At 38.6% G+C, this 12233-nt stretch overlaps 1 protein-coding gene and 1 long non-coding RNA gene across 2 annotated transcripts; one reads left to right on the top strand and one right to left on the bottom strand.

Moving 5' to 3' along the window:
- Nucleotides 1-294: 294 nt before the first annotated feature.
- Nucleotides 295-6253, bottom strand: LOC143861842 (Major facilitator superfamily protein; the record flags this gene model as incomplete). The annotated part of the gene is made up of 5 exons (XM_077372785.1): nucleotides 295-1061; nucleotides 1486-1727; nucleotides 2754-3301; nucleotides 5798-6015; nucleotides 6103-6253. Coding segments are annotated over 5 exons (1773 nt in total), but the record flags the coding sequence as incomplete, so codon positions are not given.
- A 3542-nt stretch (nucleotides 6254-9795) lies between these two features.
- On the top strand, nucleotides 9796-10440 carry LOC143862127 (uncharacterized). The gene is made up of 2 exons (XR_013240169.1): nucleotides 9796-9854; nucleotides 9920-10440. It is a non-coding gene; the product is annotated as an uncharacterized LOC143862127 (long non-coding RNA).
- The last annotated feature ends 1793 nt before the right edge of the window (nucleotides 10441-12233 follow it).

Here is a 12233-nt window from a genome sequence, read left to right as displayed (position 1 = left end):
TAAACTCACTATCGTTCTTTGCCCTATGATGCATGGGTGTAAAATAATGAGCCACGCCCCCATCAAAATGCGGTGTAAGATAGTGGGACTTATCCAATGGATGGGCTTAGGTGGAGATTGTGGGACCCAAACCATCAAAACCGGAGGCAAAATGGTGGGCCTCACCCTACGCATGGGTTTGGGTGGAGTTGGTGCAACCCACTCTATCAAGATATGGTGGGTCCCACCCTAGGCATATATTTGATTGGAGATGGCAGGCCAACTCATGGGCCCACCTATGCATGGGTTTGGGTAGAGAATAAAAAGAAATGGACCCTTGATAAAAAAAATAATCCCACAGCATTCTTACGATCATAAATAATGCAAAGAATAAAAAGAGAAAAATAGAAAAGCATCAGTATTCTAATTGAGAAATGGGCCCTCCTATTTCCCTAAACATTCTCTTTCTTAAGCATATATTACTTGACCACTCTCTTCCTCTGTCTCCCCCTTGCCATCCGAAGTATTCAACTGCTGCACCTTGTAATCGTGCCCCTTTGCAAACACAAAGAACACCAAAAAATTCAAAACACCAAGCACTGCAAGCATCCAATAGAAGTAATCCAACTTCCCTCTATTCAAATTATTCTTGATCCAACCACCATTCGTAGCTTTGCCCACCAAAGAAACCATCAAACTACTAACAAAGAAACCCATCGAAACAGTACTAAGAAGCAACCCAGTACTCATAGATTTCATCCTCTCCGGAGCTTCCCTAATGAAAAACTCCAACTGCCCAACATAAGCAAAAGCCTCACCAGCACCCACAAAGAAAAACTGAGGAACTAACCAGAAAACGCTAATTTTAGTCTCTTCCTCTACTGCAACTTCCCTTCTTCTTTCCTCCACCAATGCAGAGGCGGCCATGGCCGCCATAGAGAAGACAAGACCGATGCCGATTCTCTGGAGGCTGGTGATGCCCTGAACGGTGTGGGTGAATTTTCGAGCAAATGGGATGAGAAGCTTCTCGTTGAGAGAAGTGAAGAGGAGAATGGTGAGGAAGAGGAAGACGGAGAGGGAACCTGTTGAGGTATAAATGATGAAATAACACAAACTCTAACAACTTAAGCTTCTAGAGTAATTGGTTGTTTCACATGGTATCAGATTCGTTGTCTCAAGGCAAGTTGTCAGTTTAAAACCCAACAACTCCTTAATATTAAAAATCCACGTGTATGACCAACCCAAAAAAGAGGGTTCACACATGAGGGGGAGTGTTGTGTAAATGATTGAATAACACAAGCTCTAACAGCTTAAGTTTTTGGAGTCATTGCCCTAAGGTAGGTCCTGGGTTCAAAACCCAACAACTCCTGAATATTAAGAATCCATATGTATGGCCATCCCCAAAAAGAGGGGTCACCTGTGAGGGGGAGTGTTGAAGTATAAATGATTACATAACACAAACTCTAACAGCTTAAGCTTTTGAAGTAATGTGTTGTTTCACAGAACCTGAAGGGATGACGAAGGAGCCAATGTTACGGTTCATGTAAGTTGCTTGCTCGACTGAGAAGGTTGTCATTTGTGAGTATACAGTCCAGAAGAGGATGCAGGTGGACCATATTGGGAGGAGTTTTAGAACCATTTTAACCTCCTCTACTTGGGTCAGTGTTGAAACCATCCAAGGATCACGGGCCCCACTGTGTTCCGGGTCTGAACCACCGTTAGATAAAATTGCAGCCTTGTCGAGCCACCTACAAAAAGAGGATGTATATGAACTTATGAACGTCTAGTATTTGAGAATTGCTATGGTAATAAAAGTAGAGAGTTTTTCTTGGATCCAATGAAAAAAATTATGGCATATAATTTTTTCAATGGAAAATATTTCGTAGAAAATAAAATGCCAAGGTTTACTACGTTTTCAATTTTACTTGAAAATATGGAAAAAATTTCATTTTTGTACAAAAATCCATGGAAAATGAGTTCATTAAACAATGGAAAAACTACTTTCCAAGGAAAAATTAAGTTTTCGAAGAAATATTTTCCCTTACTCCAAAGGGCATGTTTGGAAACCGTGAAAACAAAAATTCATGGAATCACTGTTAAACTAGAGTGAGTGGAGTAGAGAGACTCCATAGGACAGTGAGGAGAGTATGAGATAGGGCTGGAAAATAAAGTAAAAAAATGCTATGTTTTGAATATAGATTTCGTTTCCCTTTTTTCAGCCCCCTCATGCTCTCTTCACACATTTTTTTAACCTACTCTCTTCACTCCATCACCTCAAATCAATCTCTCTCCTATGTGAATGTTATTATTGTGTTTTATAAGGTAGTTGTAATGAAGTTATTATGTAGTTGTGGTTTATGAGGTAGTTGTAATGTAGTTATTATGTAGTTGCGGGTATTTGTTTGAAGGTTAAAGAGTATTCCTTATAGCTGATGTGTCATGTAAGTAGGTTGATAGGGCAGGGATGTGTCACACCTTTCTGTTTGTATTTAAGAAGTTGTCTTAATGCAACTGCAGAGTTGCAACCAAAGGAGAGTCTCCATTCGAATTGAACAACTAGGAGGTCCAGTTGCATCGAATCAACCCTTCCCCTCTCTTTTTCTATCTTTTTTCTTTGTTTGTTTGTGTTAAGGCCAATTCGGCACCTCTCTCTCTCTCTCTCTCTCTCTCTCTCTCTCTCTCTGCATAAACAGAGTTTCCATGAATTTTTTTTCTTGGTTTTCAAACATGTCTATATAAGAAGCAAGCTTACACTCGATCGAATGAAAAAGTACCTGAGCCTTTCGGTGTGAGGGACCTTCGCGTTGTGGTACTCATTCAACAAGCTAGGATGGGAAAGAGAAGGCAATTTCCTCTTCTTCCAGGCCAAATAAAGAACCCTCCATATAACAGTAAGAGGGCTCCCTTGCGGCTTCTTAAACCTATAAACTGGAGAACCTCCAAGCAATACAAGAACTGCAATTCCCATCGTAGCAGCCGAAATTCCGTATCCCCATCCTCTTCCAACATTATCTTGTATATAAACCAGAACTGTTACAGCAAAGAGAGAACCCAAGCTAATGCAAAAATAGAAACGGTTAAAGAAAAAGAACATAGCCTTCTCCTCCTTGGGGTCTCTAGTGTCAAACTGATCGGAGCCGAAGCCGGAGACATTCGATTTTATGCCCCCACCACCCAAAGCTATCGTGTAGAGGGCGGCGTAGAGCAACGCCATTTGCCCTCCGGTGGCTTTTATGCACTCGTGATGTTGTCGCATGTAGCCAGTGCAGGATGGTGGTCTCATGCTTGATAGAGTTGTGGCCACTGTTAGTAGAATCACTCCCTGGTGCATGATAGCAAGAAACAGTTATTTTGGGTTGACATTTCACTCCCTTTCCACGTCATTTTCACACATTTTTATTTCCACACCTTTTGTTTGTCTTTAATTTCAACCATTTTCTCTGTTTCTTTCTATGTAAAATGCGTGAAATGGGTAGGGGTGGCAAAATTGGCCGAGCCGGACCGGAACCGAGCCGAAACCGAACCGAAAATTCGGTTTCGGTTTGGTTCGGTTTGGGGATCAAACCGAACCGAAACCGAATATTTGCAATTATTATGAGTAAGGGGTGGCAAAATTGGCGGAACCGAACCGAAACCGAACCGAAAATTCAGTTTTGGTTCGGTTTTGGTTTGGTAAAACCAAACCGATTCAAATTTCGGTTCGGTTCGGTTCGGTTCGGTTTGGGGGTCAAACCGAACCGAAACCGAACCATTGCCACCCCTAGAAATGGGGTTGGAAATTCCCCCTATTATAATGATGAAAAAGATCATTTGCAGAAAAAAAAAAAAAAAAGGAAAATGAAAACACTTCTAAAACGGGACCCCGTTTATAAAACAAAGAAGACCGTGAAATAAACCTATGATTAAGGGTGGAAATGGTTCGGTTTCAGTTCGGTTTGATCCCCAAACCGAACCAAACTGAAATTTGAATCAGTTTGGTTGAACCAAACCGAATTTTCAACTCGGTTTCGGTTCACTTCCGCCAATTTTGCCACCCCTTACTCATAATTATTGGAAATCTTCGGTTTCGGTTCGGTTTGACCCCCACACCGAACTGAACTGAATTTTGAATCGGTTTGGTTAAACCAAACCGAAACTGAATTTTCGGTTCGGTTTCGGCTCGGTTCGGCCAATTTTGCTTTGTGGGGCCTTGCGCAGGTGTCACAAGAGAGGCTCTCATCTTTTTTTCTAAACGGGATTCCTGTTTTGTTAGGAAACCTCCAAAAAAAAGACCGAGAGGAATTAACACTTGAACACCTGATTAACGGAGCTTCCTAGTAGCCCCACATTGATCAGCCACATATCTAACAATTAATACACTATTAAACATTTTTTTAAGGATATCAGTATCACTATCTCTTTGATAAGATCATAGATCTACCCCTCGGGTAGGCCCTCTTTGTATAACAGTAAAATTTGGGTACTGTAGATATCCGCACTACCGTATTTTCATAACGGCACTACTTTGTTTCACACTTTTAATTAGCCTGTCAGGGCGCTGTTACAATAAGATTAGTTACATATAATCTTAGTCTAAAATAAGGACATGTTTAGGCAATTTCCGTAAAGCAATTTTGCAGCCTCTATTTTCTGGAGAGAAGTGTCATATGAACTAAATGAATAAGACAAATACGGCTAGGAATTGGAAATAATAATGTCACAAAAAGGGAGTGTCTAAGCAATTTCACAAAAGTAATTTTGCAGTTCCTCTTTTAGGAAAAAGTGCCAGCTCATATGAATTAAATGAATAAGACAAAATCAGGTATGAGTTGTTCTATTCTCTTCTTTAAAAGGGGGCTGTGCAAAATTGCCTACACAGTCCTGTAGCGGGCTTAGTGCACCAATTAAAACTAAGATTAGGGAAATGATATGTCCACCCCCTTTTCCAACACATCCCCTTATCTTTTCCCGGAGCATAGGCAAATGATAAATGCGCCCATTTTCATTACTTGGGACACCCAGGGTGCAGTGTACGATGCAATCAGGTCCCTTCAATCCTTCGCTGTGTGATTTACAACTGCCTCTCTGCAGTCATAGATAAAGTGCACCTGGGTGTCCCAAGTAATCATACGGGTGCATCAATCATTTCCCGGAAATTAATGATTGTATTTTCACTCTCCTTTTGTTTGACGTATGAGAAAAAGACAAACAAAATGAGGTGGAAATGCTTGAGAAAGGGTAGTGATATCATTCCCCTTCAGACAATCTTTATTTGCAAATAAGGGCCAATATATTTTCAACTGAAAAACATGGGTGACGTGTCTAAAGCCCTTGCCTACGTTATCTAATCAACTAGGGGTGTAAACGAGCCGAGCCGAGCCGAGCTTGGCCAGCCTCGGCTCGGCTCGTTAAGCTCCAAAGCTCAGCTCAGTCAGGCTCGCGGCTCGCGAGCCTTAACGAGCTTTTGTTATATTAAGTTCACACCCCTCATCTTCCCTGGACAACCCTATCTAGTGTAGGTGGTCCAAGTAACAAATGCGGTTCCAAAAAAGAAGTGACATATTTTGCCTCTCCCTTTCACTCCCCCCTCCCCCCTGGACAACCCTTTTAGTGTATATATTAATATATAACATATATATTTAAACATATTAAATGCTTAACGAGCCGAGCCGAGCCTGGTTTATCTTGGGTCGGCTCGTTAAGCTTAACAAGCCTGGACAGCCGGATCGGCTCGGCTCGTTAAGGATTCGAGCCGAGCTTTTTCCGAGCCTAGCTCGAGCGAGCTTCCGAGCCCGAGCCAAAATTGACACCCTTAATCAACCAATCTCTTACTACTTACCAGAGCGGTTATGGTTGCAGAGAGTGCAACCGTAAGGTATCGGCCGAGCTTGGAGTCGGCCATGAAACCTGCAAGGAGGGCAAGAAGGTTGAGTGTGCCCAAGAAATTGGTGACTATATTTGCAGATTTGGAGGTCGAAAGATTCAAATCTCCCACTAAATATGTCACTAAGTTCATAGAAATGCCCATCACACATGCCCTTTCTGATAGTTCGGTTCCTATACAACAAAATTATATACATTTCTCAATCAATTATATTCATGGGAAAAAAACGAATAATAGAGAATTAAAGAGAAGGGAAGGACCTAAGATAAGACCAGCAGCAAGCCATCCTCCTTTTCGTGATTTGTCGATTGGATTTCCTCGAAAATCGACAACTTCTCCATCTTCATCACTGTTGTGATCAACGTGGGTTGCCGTCGAAACCTGCAATAGAATTGGGGGAAAGTCATTAGTTCAAAATCTTAGGAGTAATATATGATATGGTTCGATTTTCTTTCTTACCATGTAGAGGGGGGGGGGGGGGGGGGGGGGGGCGCGGCGGCGAAGGAAAATGACTCTTCTAATTAATGTGGGTGCAGTTTGTGTATGGGTGAGATATAGAGAGAGCGAAAGGAGAAGAAGAAAAAGAAGATGATGGATAATGCCTCTTGTTTTTGTGGGTTTCTTTATTTATGAAACAGTACTTGGGGATGAGAGAGAGAGAGAGATTGAGATTGCCTAAACTTTGTGTGGATGTTATTATTTAAGAAAAGAGTATATTTTTTGAGGAATGATAGATGCAAGGGCGCCCTTGTATAAAGAGCTGGAAAGGGGCCTTGATTGGATCCACATAATTAACTGAAACCATGGTTTAAAATTTCAGTTTCGGTAACCATTTCGGACCCCGCCATGGTGGGAACCATTGGGCTTACAATCTCCTCATTTTTTATGATAACAAGCACAAGAGATTTTCCAACAAAAGCAAGCATATTCTCTAGATTTTTGTCCCATTTGTCATCAATAAAAAGATGGGGTAAATATCAAGGAGATAAAATTTTCAATTTTAGGCTCCCCCTTATTCAAGGAAAAATCAAATATAGAACTCCTCATATTTGGAATACTAATACAACACAAGAGGGAGGTTTTAAAAACCATAATATAATGATATTCAAATTTAAGTGTTAGCCCCTAATCTAAAAATAAATTTGAATAGAATCATGTGAGGGCTTTGGGAACCCAAGCTTTCTTGGTCCCACAACAATCCCTAATCTTATATGCACATTGGAATTGATAGTGACCATAAATTCCATAATAATGGCATCTAACATGAGGGTTAGATAGACTAGTTTTATCATAAAACACATGCTTAGGTCTATGAGTAGTTTTCTTCAAGATTATGTTAATGATTTTATCACCATTTAAAAATCCATGAAGACATAATCTTAAACTTTCATTTTCATTATGAAGATGGGTTATTTGATTTAAGAAATCATTATTGTCGTCTTTATAACATTTGGAAGAGCTTGCCACATTTTGAAAATTAACTAATTGGCAAGATTTCTCATCCAAACTACCCTTAAGGGTTTCAATCTCAAGTTTAAGATTTTCAATTTGTACTTGAGCTTGAGATTTAAAAGAAGATGATTCATTTTTCAAAATATCAAGTTCATTTTCTAATTTAGAAATAGATTTCTTAAGAACTTTATTTTTTAAAATTTGGGAATGCAAAGTATTACATAATTCATCATAAGATATGTTTCCACTATCACTACTAGAAATTTTCTGAAATTTCATTTTTCGCCATTTACCAAATTTCAAACCGAAATTTCGGATCGGTCCGAAATTTCGGATTTCGGTCCGAAATTTCTGTAATTAAATGCCATTATTTATTAAAAAAAAAGTGTTACAAAATTTCGAAATTTCGATCCTGAATTTCGAACCAAATTTCAGATTTCACCGAAATTTCGGTTTTCAGTAGGGTCTTAAACGGTTACCGAAACCGAAATTTTAAACCATAGTTAGGAGTCTTAGAGATAAGGCTTATCTAGATTATGGATTTTTAATAAATAACGTGAAACCAGTCTTTTGGAGGAAATGAAAATTTATGTTTTTGCACAGAAAGGAGGAAGACCCTTCCCTCGAAGTGGGGGTCAAGAGGCTAATCTTCCCTCGAAGTGGGTCAAGAGGCTAATCTTCCCTCTAAGAAGATCAAAACCTTTGCGGACCGATCTAGTTTTGGTATCAGAGTGATCGATCCTGCGCCATGGCTACGTTTTTGAAGAGTTTGGAATCAATACGTGGAGATCTGCAGGAGATTAAAGCACTTCTTTTGAAAATGATGGAAGAACATCAACGATTTACGGAAGGCTTGAACAAAACCGGCACAACGGTCGAAAAGGCTTGCACAATGAAAAATAAACGTCGAAATAAAAAAAGATGAGGAAAGAAGAAGGGAGAAAAAAATCAGCTAGAAGAAAAGGCGAAAAAGCCACAAAAGAAAGATTGTCGTCGAAGAGTCTGTTCTCAAACTGTCTGACGTCATCAAAAAAATTCTCGCTCACAGCTTGTCATGAAGATGATGTCCAATAGGATTTGGGACCCTGGCGGAATAAATTATCTTTTCCAATGATCCAACCTTGAGGACAAGGTTGATTTAAGGGGGGAGGAATGTTACGTGCTTATTTGGGTCCCACCTTGGCTGAAATAAGTTAGTTGTGATATTTGTTATTTTTAGATTTGCTTTGTAGTTATTTAGTTAGTTAGGAGTCTTAGAGATAAGGCTCATTTAGATTATGGATTTTTAATCAATAACGTGTAACTAGTCTTTTGGAGGGAATGAAGAAAGTTATCCCAAATTTGTATTTTTGTATTATTGCACAGAGAGGAGGAACGACACTTTCTCGAAGTAGGTCAAGAGGCTGATCTTCCCTCTAAGAAGATTAAAACTGTTGGTTACCGATTTAGGTTTGTAACAGTGTGTGTGTGTGTGTGAGAGAGAGAGAGTGGTTGCTATATGATCCGCAACTTGTTTTAGTGGCAAAGAAGAGGGGGAGAGAAGATATTTCATATGTCCCTTTCTAATTTATATCACCAGGGAAAATCATTTGCTTTTTGTCCTCAAGGCCGTCTCTTTCTCAATAATGGAACCCAATGTCCACTCCCTGTTACACATTTCTGGCATCTGAGCCTCTATTGTCATTTTGTAACTTGCAACAAAAATCACCAATTTCTCCTGAGAAATTATATCAGCACAACTATATTCTGATATTTTCACAAACCATCTTGTCTTTTAGTATTTAAAGAGCTGTCAAAATGTTATTACATTTCCCAAAAAGCTCTAACAAGCCAATTAAAGAAGTAAAGGCCGCCGGATTTGTACAAATATCAAAATATGGTTGTGCTGATAACTTTTGCCTTTCTTATTTACTCTCCTACCCACTTTCATCCTCACCCGTGTCCTCGACATCTCTCTTGTTCCTAAGATACACCAACTCCACTAAGTAAAGGAATTTAAGCCCTGTTTAAGTAGTATTTCTTATGTATGAGATGCTAGAGTTTCAAACAGTACGTTAAAAGCTTGGTTTCTAGTTTTGGTTAGTAGGCTCTTAGGTTCTCAAGGGAATCCTGTACTTTACCGAGGGCTTTTAATTTGAACGGAAGCGTGAAAACATGATGCATCTCCATTTATATAAGCCCCAGGTGTGGAAAATGCACCTCAAACATGTAGACCAAGTGATAAAATCTCTAGATTTTTGGGTTAAATCCTTACTATTCTAAAAGCCTAAAGCCGTGAAATTTACGTCAACCAACTTTTGCTAAAATTCCATACCCTGTGCTGCCAAATCTTCCTCTCATGTCCTTTTTTGTAGGGCCATTTTTGACATTTCAATTCCTATCTTACTCCAAGCCACGCGTCGTTTTCATCTGCGTCATCTCGTCATTTCCTGTTTAGCGTAAAAAAACAAAAATCCATTAAAAAAAATAAACTCGCCACCTGCATAGCTGAAACGAACAGCTATCCATTTGCCACGTCTCTCTCCGTAAACGTGTTTTCCTCTTCTGCTTTTTTTGCAAGGTGTCGTATTCCTTTTGCATGGTGGGATTTTTCTTTTTTCTTTTTTCTACTTTTATCGTTTTCAGTTTTAGGGATTGAAAGTTGGAGCAATGGCGGAATGCTCTACCACAGGTTCCAAGAATCGTTTCTTCTCTGTGTTCTATTAAACTTAGACTCGCATAACTTCTCTATAGGTGGAGATTCAGATTAGGCACTTCGTCTTTCTTTTTTGTTTGGTCGAAATCAGGGTTCTGCTTGTTGGCATTTTATATGGATTTTGGCTTTTGTATTTGAGAATTAGGGTTTGAAAATGTAAGTTGAAGATCTCTCGTGGTTGTCTACGGAAGTTGGAAATCGATTTGGGGATTTATACAAGTGGTGGTCTGGATCCGTGGCCCGAGGACGAGTTCCCAAAAAATGGGGTGTCTTCAGGTGGAGTAGCAGATAATGCTTTCTAAAATTCTTTCGATTTATTACTCTTGTCTTCTTAGTGCTCAGTTGTATGTGATTTCTTATTTCAAATGCGGTATATATTGTTAAATTCTTCTTCAATAAGAACAGGTGGAAGGTGTGATTCTGTATCTACATCTTTCGCACGTTTCGGAGCTGAAGTTTAGCAAACTTTTTTTTTGAATTTTTTTTATTTTTTGTAATTATATTACGCTGGAAACAAATGCATGGTTTTGCCTTTAACTGATACTAAAACTAAGACAATGGCTGCATTTGTTGTTACATAAAAACCATAGTTGTATCTGATCATATTAGTTCCTCTGTTTTCATATGACCAAAAAAAAAAAAAAAAACGGTTTCTATATGCTTGAAATTTTAATGTGGACTCATTAACTATCGTATAGATCATACATACGCGTCCAAAGGACTGAGATTTATGAATTTAGGGTCTCAGTCGAAGTATTGATGTCTAAAACCAGAGAGAATCTTGGATCCAAGCATCATTTCCAAGGGCTCTATCCAACTTACATCGTAGTAGATACCAATGCATGAATTATTCCTTTTAAAGCTACTGTTGGAGCCATATACGACAGATATAAAGAACTGTGTATTTGTGACCATAGGATATAGTGAAACAACGTTCAAATTGATGATTGCAGGGCCCCATATACGCTTTTTTTTTAATGATAGAAGCCATATGTAATGACTGCGATTAACTTTTCTTTAATAACCCTAAGATTTAGGCTTTGGATCGATGGATCTAAATTTCAAGACTGAATTGTTAGAATTTTTAAACAAAATAATAAAAAGATTTGAAAAGTCAAAGATGCTTTTTCTTTTTTTGTTTAAAAAAAATTTTGGAGGGAAGATTCAAATTATGTTTCCCTCTCTTGTTTTAAAGCAAAAGACTTGCATATGTGGGGACTTGAACCCAAGACCTTGGTGAATGTGCTTGTGGTGTGTTTTCAAAACCAAAACCGTTTTTTTTCTTTTAATGGTAATTAAGAGAAAAACGTTTTTGCCTTTTAATGGTAATTAAGAGAGAAACGTTTATGTCTTTTAATGGTAATTAAGAGAGAAACGTTTATGTCTTTTAATGGTAATTAAGAGAGACGTTTTTGTCTTTTAATGGTGATTAAGAGAGAAACGTTTTTGTCTTTTAATGGTGATTAAAAGAGAAACGTTTTTGTCTTTTAATGGTGATTAAGAGAGAAACGTTTTTTATCTTTTAATGGTGATTAAAAGAGAAACGTTTTAGTCTTTTAATGGTGATTAATTATCCTCCAACAGTCATATTCTCATCTATAAAAAGAAGAGAACAGCACCATTGGAGATATAGTTTTTACAGAAAACATCAAAGTTCCTGCTTGTCTTCTTCCTTTCCTCCGTTCTGATCTGAGCACAGTTCTACGGTGATTCTGGGTGGACCAGTCAGCGAGTGCAGGTGGACTGGAGCCAACTTTGGCTGTTTTATCTTGGAGCGTCACACAAAGTTAAATTATTTCATCAATTCAAAACCCTTGTGTGCGTTGAGACTTTTCAACCCCTTATCAATTCTTTACATCGACTTAAAAGAACATGGATATGATTTTATCTTCAGGCTGATTCCCCTCACACTCTCACTTAGAGGCCGTCCCAATATATACATCCGAGGTCTTTACAAGGCAGGTGATACCTAACTTTGCTCGTATGGCTTTTAATTTATCCAACAAAGAATGGTGAAGTATTTGATTTATATTGATTCTAAGTTATTCTATAAATAAATGAAATTATGTCTTTTATATTATATGTTGAAATGGATTCTGAATTCTGATAAAAATATTCAGTTTAAATTGTATTTCTTGTTAATCATATGAAATAACGTGGGAGCCGTATGTACACTTAAGAAATACCCAAAGAAGAAATGGGAAAGGGTGATGGGAAGCCATTGAGCTATCCCCGTAAACAAAG

The sequence above is a fragment of the Tasmannia lanceolata genome, unplaced genomic scaffold (assembly GCF_043159265.1).
Source record: "Tasmannia lanceolata isolate RefF3 unplaced genomic scaffold, GAP_Taslan_0.1 ptg000037l, whole genome shotgun sequence".
In the NCBI taxonomy this organism is placed as follows: Eukaryota; Viridiplantae; Streptophyta; class Magnoliopsida; order Canellales; family Winteraceae; genus Tasmannia; species Tasmannia lanceolata.
This window is presented reverse-complemented; position numbering and strand designations above follow the sequence as displayed.